At 38.5% G+C, this 26,949-nt stretch overlaps 4 protein-coding genes across 7 annotated transcripts; 2 read left to right on the top strand and 2 right to left on the bottom strand.

Annotated features, from left to right (window-relative positions):
- The first annotated feature begins 819 nt into the window (after nt 1-819).
- On the top strand, nt 820-6,183 carry LOC133732868 (pentatricopeptide repeat-containing protein At2g22410, mitochondrial). Of its 3 annotated transcripts, none has more exons than XM_062160472.1 (5): nt 820-3,608; nt 3,677-3,748; nt 3,884-4,349; nt 4,573-4,965; nt 5,566-6,183. In XM_062160472.1, exon 1 carries the CDS (start codon nt 947-949, stop codon nt 2,966-2,968), a length of 2,022 nt encoding a protein of 673 aa, XP_062016456.1. In that variant the 5' UTR covers nt 820-946; the 3' UTR covers nt 2,969-3,608; nt 3,677-3,748; nt 3,884-4,349; nt 4,573-4,965; nt 5,566-6,183. The 3 variants fall into 3 exon arrangements, with proteins under 3 accessions (XP_062016456.1, XP_062016457.1, XP_062016455.1); XM_062160473.1 differs by lacking the exon at nt 5,566-6,183 and having other exon boundaries at nt 4,573-4,750; nt 4,830-5,529; XM_062160471.1 differs by lacking the exon at nt 5,566-6,183 and having other exon boundaries at nt 4,573-5,529.
- Nucleotides 6,184-6,944: 761 nt separating this feature from the next.
- LOC133732869 (ADP,ATP carrier protein, mitochondrial) lies at nt 6,945-10,034 on the bottom strand. Of its 2 annotated transcripts, none has more exons than XM_062160475.1 (4): nt 9,887-10,034; nt 8,265-8,802; nt 7,784-8,158; nt 6,945-7,486 (listed from the first exon to the last, which is right to left on the bottom strand). In XM_062160475.1, exons 2-4 carry the CDS (start codon nt 8,775-8,777, stop codon nt 7,190-7,192), a joined length of 1,185 nt encoding a protein of 394 aa, XP_062016459.1. In that variant the 5' UTR covers nt 8,778-8,802; nt 9,887-10,034; the 3' UTR covers nt 6,945-7,189. The 2 variants fall into 2 exon arrangements, with proteins under 2 accessions (XP_062016459.1, XP_062016458.1); XM_062160474.1 differs by lacking the exon at nt 9,887-10,034 and adding an exon at nt 9,656-9,812.
- A 2,300-nt stretch (nt 10,035-12,334) lies between these two features.
- LOC133732913 (uncharacterized) lies at nt 12,335-14,940 on the bottom strand. The gene is made up of 2 exons (XM_062160526.1): nt 14,579-14,940; nt 12,335-14,415 (listed from the first exon to the last, which is right to left on the bottom strand). The coding sequence occupies exon 2, from the start codon at nt 14,056-14,058 to the stop codon at nt 12,697-12,699; it is 1,362 nt and encodes a 453-aa protein (XP_062016510.1). The 5' UTR covers nt 14,059-14,415; nt 14,579-14,940; the 3' UTR covers nt 12,335-12,696.
- A 7,808-nt stretch (nt 14,941-22,748) lies between these two features.
- LOC133732122 (protein TIC 20-v, chloroplastic) lies at nt 22,749-23,764 on the top strand. Its single transcript, XM_062159590.1, has one exon. The coding sequence runs from the start codon at nt 22,869-22,871 to the stop codon at nt 23,505-23,507; it is 639 nt and encodes a 212-aa protein (XP_062015574.1). The 5' UTR covers nt 22,749-22,868; the 3' UTR covers nt 23,508-23,764.
- The last annotated feature ends 3,185 nt before the right edge of the window (nt 23,765-26,949 follow it).

Genomic DNA, 26,949 nt, shown 5'->3' with positions numbered 1-26,949 from the left:
ATCATGCCACCCAAGATGAAGACCACGGAGTGAGAACAACATGGTGCTCAAGAGAAGACCCGATATGGGAGGAGGACTAGAGGTGCAACTGATGATCAAAGTACCCCATCTGATGTTTCTTCAATTGCCTTAAGTTTTGACTCTATCAGTTTAGACACAGAGCGCAGTGAGATCTCAAATGAATCTCATGAAGGCAACAATCAATTTGGTTATGATGCTTATGGATATAATTAATATGGAGAAGTATATGATCAGTCATCCAGTTGGGTTCATCCTTATTATCCCCTTATAGGGGAAACAGTCGGCAGCTCTAAAGAGATCTATAACTATCATGTTCATCACTACAATTCGCACTATATGGGTCATATATCTTGGTCTGATTATTGCATTTTTGTAGACCAGCGAGCGGCTTTTCAACCGCCTAGAGTCTCTTTTTGGATGTAGATGAAGTTGACATTCATATGTATTTATATGTAGTTCTAAATTTCTAATAAATTGACTTTTTTCAAAAACGATATTTTCGTACCCTGTATCCCCGATATTTCCGATATCTCACTTTTTTAAAGTACCGATAGATATGAAGATACCGATATTTAAAACCTTGGTTACACTTACTCTCATAGTGATGTTACATTATATTATTTTTTTTATTTTTTAGGCATTTACTCAATTTTATTGTAGTCGAATTTTTAGATGAGTCATTATTTATTTTTACTCTTTATTTAATGAATTGACACACACCGTTTTCAAAATATATATAAAAACATGTAAACATTTTAAGAGCCACCTTCCTCTTTCTTCAAATTAATTTTTCTTTTGTAAGAACTAAGAACTGCTCTTCATCAGGTAAGAAAAGAAACCATGACCAGAGGCAGAGGGTTTTAGGGAGGTTTATTCCTTTTGCGACGAAACCAAGTTGTGCAAATGTGTACGCCTCAACCACGCCATGCTGAGCCTCAGACCTCAACGTCATCGTCTCCTTTCTCTCTCAGCTCACAGACACAAGCCCACCAATTGGAACACCACCACCCACAAATTTGTTCAAGCAAACCCACTTCTCTCCCTATTGGAAACCTGCAAATCCATGCCCCAGTTGAAGCAAATCCAAACCCAAATGATCATTACCGGCTTCATCTCAGACGGGTTCGCTTCTAGTCGCCTCATTGCCTTCTGTGCGCTTTCGGAGTGCCGAAATCTTCACTATGCCACCAAGATCCTGCACAATGTGCACGACCCAAATGCCTTCTCTTGGAATGTGGTCATCCGAGGGCTTTCGGAGACCGAAAATCCGAGAGGAGCAGTTGTAATGTATAGGGAGATGTTGAGAAATGGTGGGTCGAGACCGGATAATTATACTTACCCATTACTACTAGGAATCTGCTCTAATTTGTCATTGAATTTGATGGGGCGTTTGGTTCTTGGCCATGTGTTCCGAGTGGGATTGGATTCTGATAGATTTGTTCGCAATGCGGCGATTCATATGCTTGTTTCATGCAGAGAATTAGGGGATGCACGTAAGGTGTTCGACGAAAGTTCTGTGAGAGACTTGGTGTCTTGGAATTCTCTGATTCATGGTTATGTGCGAAGTGGGTTGGCACGTGAGGCATTGCGGGTTTATGAGGAAATGGAGGTGAAGAGAGTTGAGCCGGATCAAGTGACAATGATTGGGGTGGTTTCTTCGTGTGCCCAACTTGAGGACTTGAGTCTCGGGAGGAAATTTCATCGGTTGATACGAGAGATTGGGCTAGGCTTGACTCCTCCTCTTGCCAATGCACTTATGGACATGTACGCTAAGTGTGGGAATCTTGAGGCAGCTCAAGCATTATTTGACAACATGAGACAGAAAACCATCGTCTCATGGACTACAATGATAGTGGGATATGCCAAACATGGGTTTTTGGAGATTGCTCACCGCCTTTTGTACGAGGTGCCAGAGAGTAATGTTGTGCCGTGGAATGCAATGATCGGTGGCTATGTGCAAGCTAGACGTAGCAAGGAGGCTTTGGCTCTGTTTCATGAAATGCAATCTAGGAACATAAATCCTGATGAAATAACCATGGTTTGCTGCTTATCTGCATGCTCACAACTTGGAGCAGTTGATGTTGGAATATGGATTCACCATTATATTGAAAAACATGATCTTTCTCTCAACGTTGCTTTAGGGACTGCCCTTGTTGACATGTATGCTAAGTGTGGGAACATCACAAAAGCTCTCAATATTTTCTCGGACATGCCAGGAAAAAATTGTTTCACTTGGACATCTATCATTTGTGGTTTAGCCCTTAATGGACATGCACATGATGCTATATCTTACTTTGAAGAGATGATAAATACGGGACTGAAGCCCGATGAGATCACGTTTCTTGGAGTATTATCAGCATGTTGCCATGGAGGTTTGGTTGAAGAAGGCCGAAAGTATTTTTCCTTAATGAACACTAAATTCAATATCTGCCCGAAACTTAAACATTACTCTTGCATGGTGGACCTTCTAGGTAGGGCTGGTCTTTTGCAAGAAGCAGCGGATCTTATTAATAGCATGCCAATCAAGGCAGATGCTGTGGTGTGGGGTGCATTATTCTTTGCTTGTTATACTCACAAAAGTGTTTTGATGGGAGAAAGAGCAGCTTCCAAGCTTCTTGAGTTGGACCCCCACGATAGTGGAATTTATGTTTTGCTTGCAAAAATGTATAGGGAATTGAATATGTGGGAGAAGGCAGAGCAGGCAAAGAAGATGATGAAGGAGAGAGGACTGGAGAAGACTCCTGGTTGTAGCTCAATTGAGGTGAATGGCAGTGTGTGCGAGTTCATTGTCAGAGACAAATCACATCCTCATTCGAAACAGATATATGATTGCTTATTTCAGTTAACAAGACAAATGGATCCGGTGGGTGGTATATCTGAAGTTCCTGCACTTTGGGATGACTCTCTCCTTGGTGATGAATTTAGGCAAAATTTTACTAGCAGGTGAAGGAGAAGAATGCAGATGAGACAACTTACGTCTCTTTGTAAATGCAGCAAAGAATGCATATTAAGAGTGTACTTTGGCTTGTGCATCTAAACAACATATATACACCTTGGTAGACATATGCAGGAAAATGATCTTCCTGAAAGACAAGAGTCACATTCTCCATTTGCTGAGTACGCATATGCAGGAAAATATGCTCCTTGTGTACTTCAAAACTGATATCGCTGCCTCTAACATATCATGTTTATCAAGGCCCAATTAGTCCTGATGAGTTTGATGCCTCAGAAACGAATAGAAAAGTTGTACAACCAGGTTCTTCTATTCCAATATATATATCAATGATACTCTTGAGGAACAACTTATTCATGTTAAGCCAGCACACTTGTCTGAGAGACTTTTTGACTGGAAGGCAAATGGGGTTTGTAATCAGTATATTACTATTCAACTTGATGGAACATCAGTGCCATCTGATCCAATTTCAATGGATCTTGTAGGACTTGCCTACTCTGAGGGTTATCTTTCTATGTCATACAACGACCATATGGAAAACCATAGAACAAAGGCCAATGCTGGTTTTGTTGTTCCTGTTGTGTTTGATGTTTCAGTGCAGCAGTACAGAAAGTTAATCCGATTATACTCAACGGTATTGCACAAACTCAATTATGGTGTGAATTTATGTTTATGGGAAACCTCTTACACTTGTATTTTCAGGTTATACTTTCAAATGTGACTTCAATGCCATTGGTGCTGCAATTTGATATTCCATTTGGTGTGTCCCCAAAGGTAGAAACAAATATTTTCTTTTCATTTCTATGACGTATTTATCTTAGTTTTCCTTTCTGGTTAGCTACAATAGGTAGTTTCTTTCTTTCTATGTCGTTGTACATTGATAATGTTGTACTAATTATACTATTTCAGATCTTGGACCCCATATATCCAGGTCAAGAGTTACCGCTGCCTCTACACTTGGCTGAAGCCAGTAGGATTAGATGGTGTCCAATTGGAGATTCTCATCTCTGGAGTGAAGTTTATAATCTCTCAAACCTGCTTTCTCAAGAGAGTAAAATTAAATTTCTCAAGTCTTTTGGTTGCTATTCAGCCCATCCCAATAGTGATCCATTTCACTGTTGTATTTCAGTTAGAAACATCAGTTTACCTTCATCTGTTAGGTCAAGTGGAGATCTTTTCTTCACATCTTAAGAGTTCTTTAAAGCAAGCAGTTGCAAGTAGTGGTTAAATATTGCACAACAACGAGTCAAAAAAGCAGTTTGTTTACCAAGTGGTCCTCAATATCCCTGTAGTAGTGAATAACTACCTTCCTGACGCATTGGCATTGACGACGATAGGAAGCGGTGGGATTACTCAGACCGCATTTCTTTCAGAGGTTTGTTATGTGATGTTGCTAAGCACATTTCTCTTTAACTGATTAAGGAGTTCTTTGTTACTTTCTTCTTTACTGTATCCTTGATACCTTACTCACGAGGGTTTCTTTATGTTGTTAAAATATATATATATATATATATATATATATATATATATATATATATATATATATATATATATATATATTTTTTTTTTATTTTTTTATTTTTTTTTTTTTCCTGTAGGTGGAAACTTCTTTTCATAATGTTGATCCTTCTCATCAGCTGAGATTGGAGATCCATATGCATGGCTTTAAACCAGCAGTTTTGGATTTCCCACATACTGAAATATTCTGTGAAGTGGCCAAGTTTGGTGGAGCGAAGTTCTCACTTTCTGAAGTTGTGGCCTTCGACTCCACAAATGGTTGTTTTTGTATTCTTGAATCTTTCCTTAGAAGTAAGCTTGGTAGAATTAGTGATGGGATTGGTGTCTTTTTTTTTAGGACCAATGTATGTCACAGTGGAAAAGGTGATGGATGCATTTTCTGGAGCCCACCCTTTATTTCCATTCCCTTTCTGTTATATAATTGCTCTGGTTTTCCACTCTTCATTTCTGAATCTGCCAGTGAAATGAAACCGGTAAGCTGCATTGTGCCTTCTTGTTATTATATAGCTGAGCAAGAAGTACTTCAGAGAAAAAAGGATGGTCTTGGTCTGCTATCATCTGGCGATAATTCGAATCCTAGACATTCACATACAATGGGAAGTTCTTCCTCAAGAATTCACACTGTCTCAATTAGAGAGAATGCTACTGCTCATAAAGAAATTACTTTTAGCAGACCTCTTAATGTGTAGGTGTAACTATTTTAACGTCGTAGCAATAAAAATTTGTATATTACAAGGAAATAAACTTAATTTGTAGGTGTAACTATTTTAACTGTGTTCTATTGCTTTTGAGTTGAACTGATTTATTGTGATTGTTAAAAGTTATTGAGATGAAATTGTCAGCTGGTTTCTTTTGTTTTCATGTGATGAACATTGTTGAATAGCTCAAAACTGATCAAGTTGATTTTTCTGCCGGAATTCATTGTTCATGCTGATCTTTCAACATTTTATAGTTCTATTATTTTTGTTTGTTCCATTTCTGCAGTTTTTGTTAGTTATCCTTCTGTGTCCTTTTTCGTATGAGGTTTTCAAATTGTTTCCCCTCTCTGATTACATAAATCGATGAGACTGCAGGTTTTAATTTGTTGCCAAGAGATGGCTGATGGGCACCAGAACCCCATTTACAAAAGTTTTGTGGTGAGCTATATTTTGGTTCCACCCTTTCAGCCTTTCTCATCATGTCCACAGCCACAGCCACCTATCAATCAGAGGCGTTTTGCATATGGTAATTATTCTAATGCAACTGCCTCACCTTTGCTTCTCCAAGCCCCACAAGAGAAAAGGGTTTGCAGGCTTCTGCTGCTGCTCCAATCAAGTGTGGAGTGATTCAAAACCAGGATGAGATGCTCAAGGCTGGTATGCTCTCTGTACCCTCCCTACAAGGGAATTGGAGAGTGTTTTAATCAAGTGAACAGTCAAAGATGAGCGAATGATGTCATTGTACAGAGTTACCACTGCTAATGGCATCCGTTACTTCCTCTTATTAGCACGTCTTTCGTTCCACTTATTGCCAGTTCTTTGGTTCTCTCTTCTGTTTATCTGATTATCTCCTAGTCATACTGTATTGTGCTTAGTTCTTATAATGTCGGGCCATAAACTATGCTTTAATGATTACTTCAAGAGGCTTTGAGTACAAGGGGATGAGCAAAGCTTTGCGAAGAAAATAACCAAGGGCTAAGTGATAATACAAATATACCAAATGAAAGTTGGAATACGAGATGTGCCAAAGGAAAGCGATAATTCAATGCAATTGAACTGAACTGGTGTTTTTTGGACTGTAAACTAGCCATGGGATAGCTCAAAAATCTCTATCCAGGAGGCCAATGAAGGTCGTGACAACCTCTGGAGCTACTTCAATTACTAAAATTAAAGAGTAGGTGACTAAACCAGCCCCTGGATATGATGTCCTTTGTTGGAAAAAGCTGTTGTCTGAGGTACTAGAGCTAGTTCTACCTCAAGAAATCTTACACTTGAACTCCAAACGATCTCAAGAAGAAGACCCCAAACTTATGCTTCAAGAACTTGACCAATCCCAAAAAGAGTTGATCCAAACCACCAGTACCAGTCCTCAACACACCTCCAGCACAAATATCTCCAGTAGTAGAAAACTGCGATCAGGAAGTTTCCACCTAATTTGCAGAAAATGTCATGTAGGCTTAAAACTTAGAAGCATAGTTTGCTGAAAATCAATCTTTTGGATAATAAGATTGCTAGGCAACCCAGATACCTTGAAAACCAATACGCTTGCAACTCCATTTCCAAATAGGCCATAACCCAGCAGCAAATAAGCAATTCAATGATGAGTGCAATAGGTATGTGGGATGAGTTTACCCTAACTTGTTCGGCAGATGTAGCTCAATCATACCGATTTAGTGAACTACTGTAATACCTGGTGTTTATCGTCATTTGGTCGCTTCTTGTATCCAAGAGAGAATTTGTAAAGAAGACCGACATATAAATTAAACATAAACATAATGAGCTTATAACAGCTCTTATAGCCAGGACGGCTATGAGAACAAAATTCCTGGACTCTGAAATAAAACAATGCTTAGGAGACAAAATCCTCTAAACTAGGTTATTAATCAGTAAAAACTGCCTGAAACGAAACTCAGGACAAGTAAATATTTTCATCAATATCTGTAGCTACATGGGGTCATTGACTTTTACTTGAGCCCCACAGAAAACGATCATTTTTTGCTTAAGCTCCACCAGAACCATACTTCTTTCCAAACACCAGCACCTGAAGCTTGTCATAACCTGCAAGCACACCAGCACCAGCAACTGCACGAAGAATATTGGCACCGGCACCCTTGAAGAGGGACTTGGCACCCTCATTCTTCATGACTTGATTGAAGCAATCGAGTGAGCCCTTGTATTTGACCGCTTCACCAGAAGTCATCATCATCCTTCTACGGATAGTGTCAATTGGGTAAGATGCAAGACCGGCACCATTGGTGATAACCCAACCAAGAGCAAAGCTAGCAAAGAAACTATCCTGCAATTATTCAAAACAAAACGACGTGAGATAATCACCACAAGACAATAATAAAACCGAGTCTTGAAAGAAAAGTATCTCAAAACATCCTGTTTGACCTAAGGTCAATGACTACCAATGCAGTACATGTACCTGGATGAAAAATGCTACAGAAGATAATCAAGACACGTTTTTAGTAGATGCAGAATAATTATCGAATTAAAACAACAATATATTTGTGTCTACATGTCACAAGGAGATGACTTCATATCAAGCTAGCACAATATCATTAATCCCAACGCAAGCAATAATACTTACCTGCATCTTTCCAGTGAGGAGCACAGGCTTCAAAGAATCATACATTCCAAAGTATAGACCACGGTACACAATGATGCCAACACAAGAAATGTTGAAACCGCGGTAAAGGCCAGCAATACCATCTGATGCGAGAGTCTTTCTGTAGACATCAACCAGGCCATTGAATTGTCTCCCACCGCCTCCCTTCTTAGCAGCTTTGGAATCATTTGCAAGGCGGGTACGAGCATAATCCAAAGAGTAAACAAAAAATAAAGAAGAGGCACCAGCAGCACCACCAGATGCTAAGTTTCCTGCAAACCATTTCCAGTAGCCATCCCTGTCCTTTTTGAAGTTGAAAAGCTTCTTGAAGTAATCTTTGAATGCAAAGTTTAAGGCCTGGATGAACACAAATAACATAGCATTAAGCAATGGGAGGAATTGGGGATGAACACAAGAGAGTGAAATATGCAGTCAAAGAAATGCAATGAATGAAATGCCATACCTGAGTTGGGAAGTAACGGATGACATTAGCTGTGTTCCCTCTCCACAGGGACACCATTCCCTCATCTTTTATTGTTCGGCTAAAACAATCCCCAATTCCCTTGTAGGGTTCAGAAAGCCTGCCAGCCTTGAGCATCTCATCCTGGTTTTGAATCAACAGCTTTACGCGCTCAATTGGAGCAGCAGCAGTCTTGGACACAGCGGCTGAAACTCCACCCATTAGAAAATCAATGGCAAAGCCCGCAAATCCTTTCTCTGATGGGGCTTGGACAAGCAGAGGTGAGGCAGCGGAACTGATCAATGACTGATCAGTTGCTCCACATGCATGGTTCATAGGATACTGCAATGCTGCATTAGAATAATTTCCATATGCAAAACGCCTTTGATTGAGATTAGGCCTCTGGAAGCCGCCATAGTGGCTCTGGCTGTGGATATCTTGAGAAAGGGTGGAACCAAGATGTAGCTGACCAGCAAACTTTTGGATAACAGTTGGGCTCTGGTGCTTATCAGCCATCACTTACCAATGAATATTCAAACACCTGCAAACTCATCCACTTATGTAATCAGAGAGGACCAATGGAGGGCAGTACCCACTGTGCTTGAAACAATTTGAAAGCATCATGCAATATAGTACGTAAGTGTTTAAAATAACAAAAACCATAAAAATGGAAAAGGGAACAGAGAAAAACAAAATGATCATATATCAGCAACACTGAACTCCCAAGTTATAGTAACTGAATAATAAAACTGAAACAATTTTCAACTATTATAAAGTGATCATCAGTTCATCACACACGGACAAAAGAAATTAGCGAACCATCTTATTCTCAGCAACTCTAATCCATCACAGTGAATCAGATCAACTGAAACTCAACCAAAACAGGTAATATCAGCTACAGAAAGTAAACTAAGGATCATATAGACATCCATTTCCGATCAGAACAACCCAAAAGTTATATGACCAATGGGACCGATTGTTATAAATATCTGCCACTACTCATTTGACACCTTGATCATTCCTAACAGAACTATTAAACTCCAAAACAATAAAACAATGGCAAAAACTGAATGACAATGACTTTCTTAGCATAACAAACATACAAAGGAATGGGTAAGAAACAACTAGATCACTAAAAAGATAACCAAATCCATTATTGACATCAAAGAATGGGTTTTTAACAACATAAGTACACATAAAATGATCCAAAAGATCACTCTTTACACTATAAGAACAAGACTCATGACCAAAAGAAATAGAACAAGAATAACTTCCAAACAAGATGAGTGAAGAAACATAGATCAACCACAACATAAATCCAAAGCCAATCAAAGATGAAAGATCCATAATTTCATTATGTGATCTAGAAGCCACAGAGATCAATCCAAACATACCTCTAGAAGATTTGGAAAGGCTAAACGATACAAAAGAGAGGAAGAGATCAAGAGACCCTTTTGCTGGTTTATAACAAAAACTCAAATACAACAATATGTGAAATCCGAAACTCAAGCAGAATACAAAGTCAAAAACACCACAAAAATAATAAAAATAAAAAATGAACACGATCACTGCAACAACTAAGAATGAGTCAAATATAAAGAGAAGGTGAGGGAGAGAGAGTTAACCTCTGAGCTTGGCTATCGGAATGTCAAAGGAGGAGAGCTTAACAAGGAGATATGGTAGGGTGGCCAATGACACTGATAATATGAAGGGTCTGTAACCAAAATGGACACTCACTTATATAGCCTCCGATTTTTTTCTTTTTTCTTTTTTTATTGGGGCTCAAAGAAGATCTTGCTTTTGTTTTTTTCTCAACAAAATTTTAAAAAATAAAAATTTATCATAATATGGGAGTGTTTGGTAGGAGTGATGAGTAAAAATTTGACTAGGTGACTAGGTGAGTGTTTTTCGGCTACGACTAGGAAAAGTCTGGCACGAATACAATGTCATATTGTTATTAGGAAAATTCTGCATATGGAATGCGATTATTGTGCGAATTTGTTTTTGATTTTTTTTTTAACAATTAATAAAATAAGATCTTTTTCCAAATTGAGATATATGTGTTTTTGAAATTTGAAGTTCATCCTTATCAATCCTAGTCACTCCCACACATACTATGCATTTGATCGGATAACCTCGATTTATCAAATGATTATAAGGTAAGAAGGGTATATCGGGAAACTTGTGTTATATCGGGAAACTTGTGTCAAATATATTCACCATTTTCACTAATAAATTGTCCAACTGGCCAATGCTTTGCTTCACCCTCAATTTAATTTCACACACATCACACTATTGCCCTTAGCTAAGAGGAACCAGACCAGAAGAATTCTGGCTTTATAATTTTATACACCTTTCAAGTGAAAAAAAATTGTTTTACATATAAATCTAACGGTGTAAATGATTATTTTTAAGTTTAAGTTTTTATTTTTTACCGTTAGATTTAGATATGTAAATGACAGAGCATAATTTTCTTGCTCAATTACTGAGCAAGTGAACATAAACACGGCTAGTTAAAGGGAAAAGATGTTAACAACAGAAAGTAACAACAGTTCGGTCATTTCTGAAAACATTTCAACTGAATAATAAAGAAGAAATGGAAATCTCTCTTGCTTCCATGGCCTGGGTTCTAAAGAGTCAAGAGTGACATCATATACAAGCATGTGTGCTTCTTCTGGCTACTGTTGTTTTATTGAGTAATTGGATTCGAGCAGAGTTGCATATACAGGCATGTAACTGAATATGATCGCTTTCAGTTCAGTATAGCAATCTAAGCCAACTAACCCCTCAAGCAAACAAGTTCAATATTCGTAACTCATTTTTGAGGATAAGGACTTGATTCCAGTTGACTAACATGAGAATATTAAGGTCCATCGCAAAGAAAGATTTAGAACTCTAGCAACATTACCTAGAATGGCCTCTTGGTAAGGAAATGCAGAGCCAATTCATTCAAATCAAACATAGTGCGATTAAAGTAACAGCCTCATCTATCAAGGGTTCCAACCAAAGAGACTCGCAACCTAATCTGAACACAATCCCTTTAATTAATAAAAGTTATTTCACTGCACGCATGTACAAAAAACTTGAACAAGGAAACATAAAAACTGCAAAATCTGTCACAAAAAGTGCCGTATAAGTGAGGCATTTGGAAAAAGAAATCGAAAGAATAAAAATATACAGAGTACAGACTTACACAAAGTAGCATTTCAGAAGAGGGCATATCATCAAGCCAAACTTAGGTGACAAGTAGTAAATATGATGATTGTAATTTTTTGGTTCAAAAATGAAGATCATTATTTGACTACATAAAGAGCTTATAACATGTATGTCTTCCCTATACCAAGCTATCTTGGCATTCTCATCATGTTAAAACACGTAGTGCAGTAATTAAAAAAAAAAAAATGTAGTGCAGATGTTGCTCTTGAGTCTTGATTACCCAGGAAAGAAATCAAAACTTTTTGTCACAAGTACAGGAAAAAAAATATAATGGTGCTTCATACCCAACACTTTTTTGTTTCTCTTCTCAGAACTTAGCAACACACTCCATAGAAATTATAAAAATAAAAAAAAATAAAAAAAACTGAAAGAATAAATATGGTACCAAAACATGAAGCAATACATCAGTATGTAATCAGACTTGATGAATACAAGACAAGCTGACCAAGATTAGCCATATCCCATATGTATATGTCTTGAAAACAAAATACAGAAAAAGAAAAAAAGGAAGAAAAAAAAAACAAATTTAACCTTGGGAGAAGGCTTTACTGTATACGTTAGAGCAGAGGAATCACAACTGGAATGGCATGAGTGGGAATAATAAATTTATTCAGGGGGAAGAAGAGAATTGCCCAGAGATGCAAACACAACAGAAGCCCTATTCCAGTATCTCTCACCTCTTAAAGAATGCGCTCCTGGCATGCCCAATAAGGGCCAACTTTTTTATTTTTTATTTTTTTTGAAAGGGGTTTGGAACCCAGCCTAACTAGGAGGCTCAGCCTTTTATTTTTCATTTTTGTTTTTACAGTCCCATGAATATGTTTTCCCAAAAATACAGTGAACTTATAAACTAATAAATGAAGGGAACCAAAGAACTTGTTTTCAGATAGTAACATGATTAACCACAATAAGCGTTTGAAGACTAAACCATATCTATCAATATAAAGTTATAAACACCAACTACAAGCCTAAGACCACAAGATGCAAGTGCGAAAATACAATACAACTTTGCATCTATACAGGAGAGGCATCCAACATTGTAGATATCAATATTCCTAAAACTAATCTGGAGAGATAGATGTTTGATCATAATTTAAAATAAAAAGCACATGAGATGTAAGTCTCACAATATTGCAGAGTTGCTTTATGCTTGAAGATTTCTTGCAGAGTTGCAGAATGTCAAGCATGCTCAGTATTGGGCAGTGATTGAACGCAGAGTCTATTGATGCCTCCCCAAGTCAAGATCTCTTCCTAGCAATCTGTCAATACCAACAGAAGGTTCTAAAGAAGCTTCTGACCTCCTCACATCTATTTCCAGTTCCTTCTGCCTCAGTTGCAGTACCCTTTTCTCATTCTCTAATTTCATTCTCTCATTCTCCAGCCTCAACCTCTCCAGTTCCCTGTCTTTCTTGCTACGGTATCTTAGCCATTTATACCTCTGCTTCTCAAGCTCCAAAGCTTCAGCCTCGCAGCTGACTCTTTGCTGTTGGAGTTGCAACTTCTGTTTCTTGATCCACTCTCTTCGCTCCCATAGAGACTTTGTTGGGTCTTGAAGAACCTCAGCCATTTCAACTTCAAAACTATCCAGAGAAACATGTTGCCAGAAATGGTCATCCTCTTCACTAGATCTCGTCCTGTCACCCATTCTACCCATCCGATCCCTATCAATACCATCAGCATTATTATCTTCGTCATCTAACTCATCATCCTCAGTGTCATGGTGTTCTTCAGCCCCTTCTTCCTCAGAAGCATTATTGTCTGTTGAGCATCTCCCGGGAGGTAAAGGATGACCCTTGAGGTCAAGATCATGACAACCAGGTATCCACTGTCCATTATGATAAGCACACATTTCTTTATAAAACAACTGTTTTGAACTCAAAATCTTTCTAACGTCATCTTTCGCCTTGGCGGAGAGATGGGGCATTGAGTCCATAAGAGTAGGATTCTCCACCACTCTACAACTAGTTCCCCTCCCAAGAATATCATTCAACCTTTTATACCTCTTGTTCAAATCATTAAACTTGTCCTCGCACTGCTGAGGTGACACATGGCAACCTTTACCAATCATTATCTTTGACACAGTCTTCCACTTACCCTTTTTCTGTAAAACTGCAGATTTCCTCTTAAGGCCTTCACCACCTTCAACCGTACCATCATCATCCACACAAGCAACCACCGATATAAGAAGCCTAACCACTCTATCCGTCCATTTCATTCGCTGCCATGTGGATCCCTTTTTACCCGTGGCTCCTTCAACGTTCTCACCATTCCCATCTTCTGTATAACTTGGCTCATCTTCTTCACTCAAATTGTAAGCATTACTGCTATTAAAAGGTGCAACCGCCTTCCCTTTTACAACATTCATCGAAGCACCTCTTGGTATCGACCCTTTCACCTCTACAAGCCCTACAGGGCGGTGATCAACCCCAACACCACCCATCACAATCCCATGATGTTGATGATGTGCTAACCCCGGATGACCCAACTGCTTCTCCTGGTGTCTGGGGATCGCCGATTCAAGGTCTAGTGTCCCCCCACTTGGACCAGACAAAAATCCACCTCCCAAACCTGAACCATCCATCCTTCTACAGTCAACAACAAAATCCTAGTCTTCAATTTGGTTCCTCTCAAAAACCGAGAAGAGATAAAAAGAAACTAAAACCCTTGGATCAACCTCGTACTCAACCCAAAAACATTATATAAACTACTATTCCTTCATATTCTTCCATTTTCTTATCAATCAAACATAACAAGATCAAGGTTCAACTTTCACAATCTCTTTCATTTCCCTCCATTCTCTTACCAACAAACCCCAGGGTTTAATGAGAATCCCATGATGCCCAAAACCGATCAGACCAACTAATGACCAAATCATACAATGCTGCTTTTCGGGTACAAAAGCCCGTGACAATTTGAAAACAGACCAACAAACCCAAACCTGCAAAATATTTACAATTTGAACATGTGAACATTCCTCTTTTTGACTTTACAAACATCCCCAGAAAGCTCAACAATCAGAGTCTATATGAACGACAACAAAATCCAAAAATCCTGACGCAGAGTCTATATGAAATAAATATCAGAGTGTTTCGGAAGCCTACCTTGTGGAGATTCGGCGTCTGGGTAGTTTTGAAGAGTTTGAGTTTGAAGGAACAAGGGTTACAGCCTTCACTGGAAGAGTCTGTTGCATCTACTGTATCAAAGTCCACGCACCGCTACAGTGGCACTCTCCTGCTCCATTATTTCTGGGACATCCCGCTGTTTTAATTCACTACAAAATGCCTACACGGTACCACACATACATACAACTTTTTTTCCATCTGGAATATAATTTTCTCCGGTTTAACAACAACTTTTAAGTTTCATCACCTCATACCTACATCGCTCTGTTATAAAAGGAAATGAATTTGTTCATATTTGAATTGGGTTAATTCTCTAATATTATGTTTGTCGCCGCCGTTGTTCAGTTTTTAATGATGGTGTGCAAACGATATAGTTATGAATCAAACTGGTTAACGAGATCCAACTATTAACTAAAAACAAATGCAACTACTCATGGAGGATTAATTTTGACCAGAAATGTTTAAAAAAAAAAAAAAAAAAAAAATTAATCAGTCTTACATTTCTCTTTACCTGAATTCTTGTAAATTCATTCTGAACAATCCAACGAAAACCTTCACTTAAAACGAAACATTTCCTACCCAAAACCAATGAACAATGCTACTTGGGATGACAAAGTTACTCAATCGGTACCTATAACCCTCAATTTCCGTTCCTCCCCCTCTGATTCAAGCACTAGGAAAGCGAAGAGTGGCGAACACCCAATTGAGTATTTTTGCTTGTACTGCTCTAAGTGCTGGCTTAACAAGCTCATTATGACATATAAATTCAATTGAAGATAAATTTGCGAGAAAAATTGACCCATTGGAATTAAATTAACTTCATCATAATAAGGAAGATTTAAAAGATACAGCGCCACAGCGGGTATGAAAACTAAAACCGCATGAAATAAAAGATGAGGGTACACTTAGGCCTCGATCCTTTCGTCATGTGAGTTCTTTGGAAAATATTCCATTGTTTTTTTTTTTTTTTTTCACAAGGATAAGAAATTAATTTCCAATTATACATTTGGAAAAAGAGGAAAGTAATTAGGTAATTAATAGTATATGATGTAAAATTGGTATCAACAATTTCCAATAGTAGTGATAAGGGGAAAACTAAAAGCCAAGTAGCCAGCTGAGGATACACATGGCCACATGGGCTTCAGTTGCTTCGCCAAGTGATCTTTTTGGAAACTTTATTCCTTTGCTTTTGTTATGGGGATTAGAAATCAAGATTCTGATTATATATTTCGATTTTTCTATTGGTAAAACTGGGAAAGCAATTCAGAGAGTTAATATATTTAATACAAAAGTAGTATTAATAATTTATAATATTAGCACTCAGGAAACAACCAATTGAGGATACATAGCTCTTGGTCCTCAACCAATTTGCTAAGTAAGTTTTTTTTTTTTTTTGTAAATGTATTTCTTTGCTGGGCCTCAACTGATTTGCTAAGTCTTTTTGTAAATGTATTGCTTTTTTTATGGGAACAAGAAATTAAACATATCGTTACAAATTTTGGTAAAATGGGAAAGTAATCAATTGATATATGCACTTGGGCCTCAACTGATTTGCTAAGTAAGTTTTTTTGTAAATGTATTTCTTTGCTTTTTTTATGGGAATAAGAAATTAAGGTCTCGTTTGGTTCGCAGAGTGAAAATGTTGGGAAAGGAAAGTTGATCCTTTCCTGTATTTGGCACATCCAAGAAAGGAACAATTTTCTTGCATGAGCGGAAAATAAGAGGGAAAATGGATCCTCTCACACCCCATGAGATTTATTTTCCCTCATACTTTTCCTGCATTAATTGCACATTAATTACCTACTCTAAAGATGATTTTAATGGTTGTTATTACCAAATTATCCAAGAAACTTTTGAATCTTAAATTGTTTATGTTTTGATAATAAGGATATTATTAGAAAATTGATGTTACCTACTTTCCTATTCATGCACAAACCAAACATCGGAAAGAAAAGTAAAATACATATTGCGATTACTTTCCCGGTGTTTCCAAACATTGGTAGGGAAACTAGTGAGAAATTTACTTTCCCATGCTCATGGGAAAGACCAAGGAACCGTTGAAGGGCCGAGTGGGCTAGACGAGATCGGCGATCGGCAAAGGGATTAGGTTAGGAATGAGTTAGGTATTAGGAGCTTAGGACTGAATGGAGGATGAGGTCGGGCTAGCCTCGAAGAGATTAGGTTAGGGTTTCCGTGTGTTCAAAACAACGTCGTATAAGGTAAGTTCGGGGTTCCCCAAAACGACGTTGTATCAAGTAAGTTTGGTTCTCGGTTTGGTTTGGTTTTGACTGGGTCGAAATCAAAAACCGAACCTGATAGATTCGGTTCAGTTCGGTTTTTGCACTTCGGTTCGTTTTTTTCAGCATCCGTTCGGGTTTCGTTGCGGTTTTTTTTTTCATTTTTCGGCTTCGCGAGTCCACCCCTAGTAAAGAGAGCCTCTTAAGCTAATGGCTCACTGCAACCCACAAGGTTTTGTGAGGAGGATCAATGAGCTAGCTAATAGTAAAATATGACAACCCAAGTATGGTGAAGAAAAGATTTTAAAAACCAACATAAATATTTCCCCAAAAACCTCGTATAAAATAATCATGAACCAAAACATGAGTACGATTCCCAACCGCACTAGGAAAACATTAATCAAGATCATTCTCGGAAAATATGCCAACAAATGCGATTAATATTTTATAAGATTTCTCAATTTGCTCAATATAATTATGCTAGCATTCTTTAAAAATATGATTTTGCGTTTCAACATGAGCTAAAAACCTAGTCAGAATCATCAAGGAGGCAGCAGGAAATCAAGTGCAAATTAGGCTTCCCGATAAGGTAGAAACTGTCAGCTTTTCATGAAGCTTTTTGGGAGATCTTTTCCGGAGAATTACTTGGAGTTTTTTCTAGAAGTTTATTGATCATTCTTAAAGATATGATGTCATAGATCATGGATAAGTCAAGAACCATCCAGAACCACGACAATATCAAGTCAATCCTTGTCCAAGAAGAAAGCTTCAGAGAAAGAAAATGTATCCTAGTCAGAACATGACCGTTTGGCCTAGAACCTTCTTTGGGCGAATTTCTTGTGCATTTTTGGAAGCTAGGTCTATGATGCTGAAATGATCAAGGAGAGTCCTAGAAGAATCTTACAAGATTATGACAAGATTAATCCATCATAAGAATCCTACAAGATTATGACAAGATTAATCCATCATATTATCCTTTGGATAATAGGTATCCCTATGCACCTTCTCTCATTTGGTTGTCACATTGACTTTGGTGACCCAAAACCACCCGAACACTCTTCATTTTCATGTTTCCCATGCACAATAAAGAGAGTTAGCTGCTCCTCTCTTCTCCTAAGTCATCTTTTTTCTACTCTACACTCTCCAACTCTAGAGCAATCATGTTCTGATGGATAGCCAACAAAAGTCGTGCCCTACATGCCTCCGCCTCCATGTGTAAAGCGAAAGACGTATGCGGGAAGTAGCGTGCAAGAGCTGCCAAACAGACACCATGTTCATCACGTATTACTACCCCCACACCACTGTCACCATGGTCAGCTTTATAATTGCCATCAACATTCCCCTTCAGTCCCCCACTAGTAGGGGTGGGTTCGCGTAACCGAAAACCGAAAAAACCGAGCCGAAAGCCGAACCGCCACCGAAAAATACCGAACCGAACAAAAACCGCACCGAAATGAAAAAACCGAACTGAACAGAAAACCGAACTGAACCGAAGTCAGCCTAAACGACGTCGTTTTTGCATTTAACTCAGAAACCCTAGTGGCCGCCATATATAAAGCTAAATCCCTCGGTCAATATTCAGTCTCTCTCTCTCGAGGTTCTCTTCAGCCTCTCTCACATTGCTCGCACAGCGATAAACATCTCAAATTGAGATTAACTTCTACCCAAACCCTAATTATGTGAACCCTCTCATTCTAGTCGTTCTCTCTTCCATCGTTCTCTCTACCATTCTAAGCAGCTATGGGCATCACTGCGTTGCTCCGATCTCGACATCGTGACCTCGCTTCAGCCCTGCTTTGTGCCTACTGATCTGTATGTTTGACTTCTTATCTCAGATTCTCTCCAACTTTTCATCTTTTTCAATCATATCAATGTTTAGATCTGCTTTGGGTTTATTTGTCACTGATTATTTGTGTATGTTTGTTGTGATTAGAGAAAATGGAATCCATCGTTCTCTCTACCATTCTAAGCAGCCATGGGCATCACTGCGTTGCTCCGATCTCGACGTCGTGACCTCGCTTCAGCCTCGCTTTGTGCCTATTGATCTGTATGTTTGACTTCTTATCTCAGATTCTCTCCAACTTTTCATCTTTTTCAAACATATCAATGTTTAGATCTGCTTTGGGTTTATTTGTCACTGATTATTTGTGTATGTTGTTGTGATTAGAGAAAATGGAATCGATATGGGTGATGTCATGATATTTGAGTTGCTGGTATGATTTCAAGCTTTTTTAGTTTCAAATCTCTCTGCTCTTGAATTCTTGATGCTGGGTTTATGTTTGGGTTTATTTTATCTTAATTTCGTGGCTATTGTACAAGTTCGTGAACAAGGCTGGACGATTGGAATAAGGGAAAGCTATGTGTAAGGGAAATTCGTCCAAACAGTATCTGAACTTTTCCAGACTATTAATTTTCATACCTATACTTTGAAAAATGTCATAATGGTACCTGAAGTTTTGGTCCCGACCCAATTTCCATACCTGGCAACAGTAAAAACGTTAACTCTGTTAACTTTTAAAGGGTTTTTTCGTCATTTTACTATTCATCCTCCTATCTTATCTGAAACCATCCTCATCTCCATCCTCTTCTTCTCCTCCACCGAAACCATCTCAAAGCTTCAGTCTTTGCACACAAAATCCAAAAAAGTTTTCAGCATTCCCTTACATTTCCCACATACTGATTAGCTCACCATAACAAATTAACAATGCACTAAAGCCAATTTCTCTTACTTTTTTTTTTTTTTTTTTTTGGTCTGAAAAATACTTCAATAGAAAGCTCAAAACGAGCAAAGATACAAGAACAGAAGAAACAAGTACAGCAAAAACCACAAACAAAAGAGAAAAACAAAGCAGCAAACTGCAACATAACCAATCCATGAATAATTGCAGCTCCCTCGCATTCAATTGCAGAATTGGATGCACTATGGGTACTAGAACCAGCTACCCAGTTACCATTGGCATCCCTGATCACAACACCAATACCAGCCTTCCCAGATGTCTCATCCCAAGAACCATCAACATTAACTTTCATGTAACTCGGAGGAGGAGGAGTCCAAGAATGAGTTGGAGGAGCAGATTGAGAGGGAGCTATACCTAACCAATTCGATCTCTTCTCCAGAGCAAGTAGACCGATTAGCTCATTCATATACATTCCTCCCAAACATACATTATGCATCATAAAGCTTCAAACTTTTTGCAAAATTACACAAAATCAAACAACTTTCAGCTATCCCAACACACCCACCAAGCCAAATCCACCTAAAACACCATAAATTCTTCAATTTCTACCAAACAAATGCAAAATTGAGCAACTACACAAGTCAAGGTAGCCTGCCCTCACCTCGGCTTCCCCAGACTGGCCTGCCACCCTCCCTGCCTACAGTAGACTCGCGTCCGGCAGCCCGCGCCTTGCACACCCCACCTCCTCACCTGCAACGGCGCTGCTGCACCTGTACGCATGGCCCAACTCTCGCCTAGCCGCGCACGGCCGGCTGCCCACCTCGCCTAGCCTCGCACGACCCGAGAAGGCCACTGCTCGCCGGCGCTCTCCACCGTCGCAGCACCCAGATCGGATTCGTCAGCTCCCCACCGTCGCAGCACCCAGATCGGCGACGACGTAGCAGCCCGCTCATCCCCAGTCCTCGCCAGCCCACACGGGCCTCAGCCTTGTCCAACGCTGCACCCCAGGCCTCCGCGACCCCGCGCATTCCTCCCCGCCTGACAGCATCCACGCTCGCCCGACCTCGCCTCCCTGCAAACCATCCATCGCTACAGACCAGAAGGAAGGAGAAGGGAGAAAAGAAAGAAGAAGATGGAGATGAGGATGTAGATGGTTTCGGTGGAGGAGAAGAAGAGGATGGAGATGAGGATGGTTTCAGATAAGATAGGTGGTGAATAGTAAAATGACGAAAAAACCCTTTAAAAGTTAACAGAGTTAACGTTTTTACTGTTGCCAGGTATGGAAATTGGGTCGGGGCCAAAACTTCAGGTACCATTATGACATTTTTCAAAGTATAGGTATGAAAATTAATAGTCTGGAAAAGTTCAGACACTGTTTGGACTAATTTCCCCTATGTGTAATGGTGGAACTATATAACATAAATAATTGGAGGATGTTTACAAGATCCAGAAACTTTGTTATTTGGTTCAGCTTTATTTTCTTTAGTTGCCAACCTCTATATAAATCATCAAATTATATGCATCTCTGGAAATCAATTATATGTCCATAGTATGATTTTTCTGAGATTCTTTCTTATATTTTTCCTTAAATTTTGTCAGGAGGAATGCCTGCAGAAACTACAAAGCCGGATAGATGTTGCTATGACTTTTTTATTGTACGTTGATGATGCCCAGTAGGTGCATGTCTAGAAAGAATTGAATAGGTAAAATAGTCTTTGATTGAATGGCTTGACAACTAAATAGTCCTTTGTGTCTGACCACATGTAAGTAGTTTTGCTATTTGGTTGTGTAGACTAGTTGTCTAGATTTGATCGATAATTTGCATTCTTTTGGTTATGTTTATCTGCAGGACTTGGATCCAGTGACCTCAAGGATTGAATATCATTGCACAACAGCTATTACATCCTAATCTAGTTCGTAGTCTGTTTAGCAAAGTTTATGATGATGATGAGCTAAACTGGTTTCAAACTCTCCTAAGAAACTTGTCTGTTAGTTGGTTGTATGATAAAGCTAGTTAAGAAGACTCTGTTTTAAGAAGACTCTGTTTTAATTTGGAATCTAACTGGATTGTGCTAAAAATTGGGGTCTAAACTAATTTGTATGGTTGTGTTGTATGCAAAAAAAATCCCAGATTGCTTTTGAAACTGATGATGTATACAGAAGTGCTTGCTGCTCAGCTTTTTCTAGACCGAGATGGTTGGAAAACTGTAAGTCTTCACTTGTGTACTTGCTGGTTGCTGCTTAGCTTTTTCTTTAGTTTTTTATTTTGACTTCTTCTTTAGTTCTTCTATTGTAGGAGCATGTCTATCTGGCTCTGATGATGTAGATTTGAACCATCCCAATCATAAAGTTTATGAGGTAATATTTCCCTCATTTAATTATTTGTGTTCTGGGTTTTCAAGAAGCAAATTTGTACCAAGCTCTTATAGCTCTTAAAGTATGTCAGTATCAATTTCTTTTTTGTCTAATGTAAGTGGGCTGAAGCATTTTTGTCTCACTTGCAGTTAACAAGAACCAATTATCAAAACTTATATTCGTTCTCCAGCTATTTTGGAGGATATATTTCTAGATAACGTTTTTAGTTTTTTTTTTTTTTTTTTGCTCCATATCGAAAAGGCTCCAATGGCCTTGATTTTTTCTATATTGGAAAGGCTCCAATGGCCATTTTGAAAAGGCTCCAATAGCCTTGATTTTTAGTTTCCTGGTCTCCAGTGTAATTTATGCAAGGAGCCTAAACGGCTAGTTAAAATAGAAAAAGAACCGTTAAATGGACATTTGAAAAAAAAAACATTTGTATTAAATAATTTTTATTTGAGAAAATAAACCGAATTAGGCCGAACTGAACCGAACCGATCGGTCCGATTCGGTTTTCGGTGTTGAATTCTGAAAAATGTAAAACTGAACCGAAGTTTTGTACGGTTCGATTATCGATTTTGGCCTAAAACCGAACCGAATTGAACCGAACCCACCCCTACCCACTAGGGGGGTTCTGCCATTTCGTCTTTTCCCTTCTCGTATTGTTACCTCCAATGACATGTACTTGCTGGTATTCCTCAAGAAGTTTAATTACCCATTGAGCTGCATTAGATGCACAAAAGAAGTTGCCCCAAAATATAAATATAGAAGGTGAGAGTGTGTGGTTTACAATTTAAAGCACTGCAATCCCAAAAAAAAATTATATTTTTGTATTTATACATTACAGTGCGCCCATAAACGAGGTCGTTTTAATTTTCTTCCATCTTGAATGCAAAGATATTGGCTTGGGCCAAATCTGAGTCGCTGTCTTGCTCCAGATTAACTCCTCCCCTGCTTCACCCAAAAAACCCGGACTTCCATTTCTCTGTAGAAATAGAAATGGCCATGTCCAACTTCCTGTGCCCCACAGCCCCTCTTCGCCTCTCCCACAGACCCTTTATTCACTCCTCCCCATTCTCTCTAAACCACCAATCTCTTCTCACTCTCACCCACCTCTCAACCAACCCAGTCAAACCCAGAAGACTCCTGACCACCCAATCCAAGGGTGACGACTCAGTCGACGTCCCCGACCGCTTAATCGCCGCCGTCTGTTACTTCTACCCCTTCTTCGACGGCATACAATACGGTAAATATGTGATCACTCAGTTCACCGCCATTCAAGCTCTGATTAACCCCTTGGTGCCGGCTATACGGGTCTTCAAGAGCTTCCCCTTTAATGGGTTCTTGGTGTTTTTAACCCTCTACTTTGGTGTTGTTAGGAACCAGAACTTTAGTAGGTATGTGAGGTTCAATACCATGCAAGTCATTGTGCTTGATGTGCTGCTCATTTTCCCTGATCTTCTGGAGAGGAGCTTCAATCCCAGAGATGGGTTGGGATTGGATGTGCTGATGAGCTTGGATAGTACCGTCTTCCTTTTCCTCTTGGTGTGTTTGATTTATGCGTCTTCTTCTTGCTTGTTGGGTCAGGTGCCCAGATTGCCCATTGTAGCTGAAGCTGCTGATAGGCAAGTTCCTTGAGTTGAGCTCATTCTTTTGTAGCAAATTGTGGTGATTTGTTGTCAAGGCAAAGTTCCTGGAGCTGTTTTGTAGCCAATTGTGATTTTTGGGTTACTGATTATGCTTAGCCACAAAAGGGTAGAAACTCATGTTGTTGTTGTCATTGCGCTTTATATGCTTTTGGATTTTGACTGAAATTGATGACATTAGATTGGTTCAGGTACAATTAAAGAGCTATTTATTACACTCTATCATTCTGCAAAGAGTTTAATTCATTGCCCACACGGTATTTACTTCCACTGTGACAAATCATTACCTAATTGCAGCTTGGGAAGCAACTAAAGAACAGTAACAACTGTAGATAGTGATTCAATCTGGATCTTTTTATGTCAGGAACAAAAAAGTAGTTGGTTCTAATGAATTTTGAAACAAAATTTTGTTGATATCATCATCACCTCCTCCTTCAGTATGTTAAACCATTTGTTGACTTATATACTGGTTTACTAGGCTTCGGCTTTGGTTTTTTTTCCTTTTCTTTTCTTTTTGCATTTATGCTAGGCGTTAGTAATGTTTTCAAGTCTAAAACCCTCGTTTATTATCTTGTTTACAATGTTGATTTGCGTGTTTCAAAAACAAAGCTTAGCAGCAATGGACCATCACCAGTTTTCTTTCCTTCCTAAACCAGGTTTCAATGTTTTGTTTGAACTTTGAACTACCACATTAGGAACTGTCAGAAATAGAGTTCGTCTTTCAGTGCTTATGACGACCAAGAAACAACATTTAGGCTATTTTGTCCTGGCTAAGTGCTCATAAGCAAGGGGAAGGCTGTGTGAGGTTATACCAAAAGGTGTGTTTTTTTTGTTTTTTTGTTTTTTTTTGGACTAGACACACACTTTCAGATATCCGCGCACTAGTTATTTGAAATGGTTGGAGATTGTTCTACGAGAAAAAGAAAAGAACAGTTATTGCACAACAAAAAATGTTTTGCAATTTCATTTTTAAGAGCCCATAACATTTCTGGCACTACACAATGGGTCCTGTATATTTTGCACGTAGATCGTTAGGGCTCCTGACGGTGAGCCAAGAAATAGATGAGGTAAAAACTTTACTGCTTTGTCAACAATACACGCAACAAAACTTTACTGCTTTGTCAGCAAGTTTCACTGAAGTCGTAATACGAAATAGTTGTTATGACTTATGACTGGTGAAAAAACTGTTTTGAGAGAAGTGGAGTTTTCAAATATACTTTTTGTCTTGGCCCAACATTCTCATAAGATTGCTAATTCAATTCATATATTTCTAAGCAACTTTTGCTGGACATATTTATATCCCACAAACCAACCTAAAATCACAGTACTTGATGACAAAAATGAATGAATTCAGGGCAACAAAAAGGCATTAATTTATTTATCTTTTCTCAAAAAAAAAAAAAAAAGGCATTAATTTATTTATCTTTTTGATGAAAATGGGTAAGATTATAGGTTAAATGGGGAAATTTCTAAATTGCAGAACAACAGCAAATTGGCTTGCTCCCTGCAATGCATTATGTAAATCTCAACATACTATAGAAGTAAGGCAACTGAGAAGCCACCAAAACAAACACTAGGTACATTCCCGAGACTGTTGTGTTAATCAGAATCCTTTGTCTGTAATTAATAAAAAGAAACAAATATCACATAAAATTAAGGAAAAGGATGAAGATTTAAAGGAACATATCGATCACAAAATTCAGAAAACAACAAAGCCTTGCCAAACCGAAATACACATCGAAGAAAATAAATCTGAAAAATAAAGAAAATTCTTATAATCTCATCGATCTTTCTCTGACCAACCTCGGCTTCTCAATTTGCTCTCGTTGAGATTTTTCCATTCTCGTATAATCCCTCGAGCGCAAGGTGTCGATTCTCATATACTTGGGCAACACGGTGTTGTGTTGGGCCCTTTTTACATGTGCCCGAGTAGGCTGAAAACATTATGCGGGCAGCTCGTGTGTGTGTGTATATATATATATATAGGTCCTTTGAACCCTAAAATCATCAGCAAGCAAATAATACTAAACAACACTGTTAAGCGAGACGATACTGACCTTAAAAAAATCAGGGAAAGTAAATTGAAACAGCAAAATCCTTTGTCAAGACTAAGCAAAAAGTTCCTTTCCCTTCTTGGCTGATATTCTGTTATTCCCTTGCCAGTATCTTCTTTAATTCTCTTCAAGCCTTTCAATATCAGTAGAAATGCTACTCTTTCGTCAGTCAAACACGTTCGCATTACCAAACCACAGAAATCCATACTCCAACTATAAGCAAATTTCACCAACTCGACTCTAAAAATAGACCAAATTCAGAAGCCAGAAAACAACATATAGCTGTTCTATTCTTTCAAATTCCCTTCAAGCCTCTCAATTTACATGAGAAAAAGACTCAATTTTAGTTTGACTATGATTGCACATTGGATTCTATAGTTTAGGTTTAATGCTCATATCCTTATAGTTTCTAATAGGTCAAATTCGTCCAAAACAGATGAAATTTCAGTTAAGTTAACTGAAAAGATGTGCCACTCAAAGATTTGGATAAGGGCTAGATAGAATCTGGGGGAAAATATAGGAATTAAAGTTTGATTTCGGTAATAGAAAAGTGATGGCTCATTGCGTTGTGTTAACAGAGATTGATGAATACCAATTTGACATGATTGCAACTTGGAAGTAATGGTAACCCTGTTGAGTTTTAAACTGTAGGAATTAGAGCCAAATTTTGTAAAAACACAAAAGTGAATTTGGCCAAAACAATTGTTGCTTCACAGCTTAGTAGCCTAAATATATACTATAGATGGTAAACCAACAACTCAGCAGTGGAAAAACTTGCTATTCCAATCACTTTCCAATCCGGATTAAAGGAGATGGCTGCTTGAAAGTTCTTATGCAAATCCTTTCACAGCTACCTAATTAGTCAATAGTGATGGCTGAGATCTGCTCTGTGCTCTAGCAAACTTTAAAATCCATTTCTTCAAATTCCCATCAATTCCCTTAATTTACATGAGAAAAGAATCAATCTTTATTCTTTCACAAACCCAAATCAAATTTCTCAAGCTATATTAAACCAATCTAACCAAACAACGAAGTGGAGAAGCAAAAAAAATATGAAGCAAAAACAACCAAAACGTAGCAAGGAATTCATTACCTGATGCAGCTGCTGTTATTCGGTTTGGGAGGCAGAAGGGGGAAAAGAGAGGAAAAAACTCGGTCTGGGAGGCAGAAGGGAGGAAGAGAGAGGACAAAAAAGGTCAGTGGCAGAGCCGTAAAAAAAATTCAAATGAGGGCAAAATTGTCTTTTTGCTCATGAATGAACAGTGATTAATGGCAGCTTCGTATTTTTTTTTCCAGAAATGAGATGGCAATAATTACTGTTCACTGTACTTAGAACAGTGTAACAGTGCATCCACGCTTAATATATGTATAATAACTAGA

The sequence above is a fragment of the Rosa rugosa genome, chromosome 2 (genome assembly GCF_958449725.1).
Source record: "Rosa rugosa chromosome 2, drRosRugo1.1, whole genome shotgun sequence".
NCBI classification, from domain to species: Eukaryota; Viridiplantae; Streptophyta; class Magnoliopsida; order Rosales; family Rosaceae; genus Rosa; species Rosa rugosa.
Note: the sequence above shows the minus strand (reverse complement) of the source record. Positions and strands in the feature narration are given on the sequence as shown.

Excerpts from the sequence above, each read along its gene's own strand:
- LOC133732122 (XM_062159590.1), top strand. The coding sequence starts at position 22,869 with ATGGCCATGTCCAACTTCCTGTGCCCCACAGCCCCTCTTCGCCTCTCC.
- LOC133732869 (XM_062160475.1), bottom strand. The coding sequence starts at position 8,777 with ATGGCTGATAAGCACCAGAGCCCAACTGTTATCCAAAAGTTTGCTGGT. Across the intron at positions 8,159-8,264 it reads TCCGTTACTTCCCAACTCAG|GCCTTAAACTTTGCATTCAA; the intron begins GTATGGCATTTC and ends GTGTTCATCCAG. Across the intron at positions 7,487-7,783 it reads TCCTCACTGGAAAGATGCAG|GATAGTTTCTTTGCTAGCTT; the intron begins GTAAGTATTATT and ends GAATAATTGCAG.
- LOC133732868 (XM_062160472.1), top strand. The coding sequence starts at position 947 with ATGCTGAGCCTCAGACCTCAACGTCATCGTCTCCTTTCTCTCTCAGCT.
- LOC133732913 (XM_062160526.1), bottom strand. The coding sequence starts at position 14,058 with ATGGATGGTTCAGGTTTGGGAGGTGGATTTTTGTCTGGTCCAAGTGGG.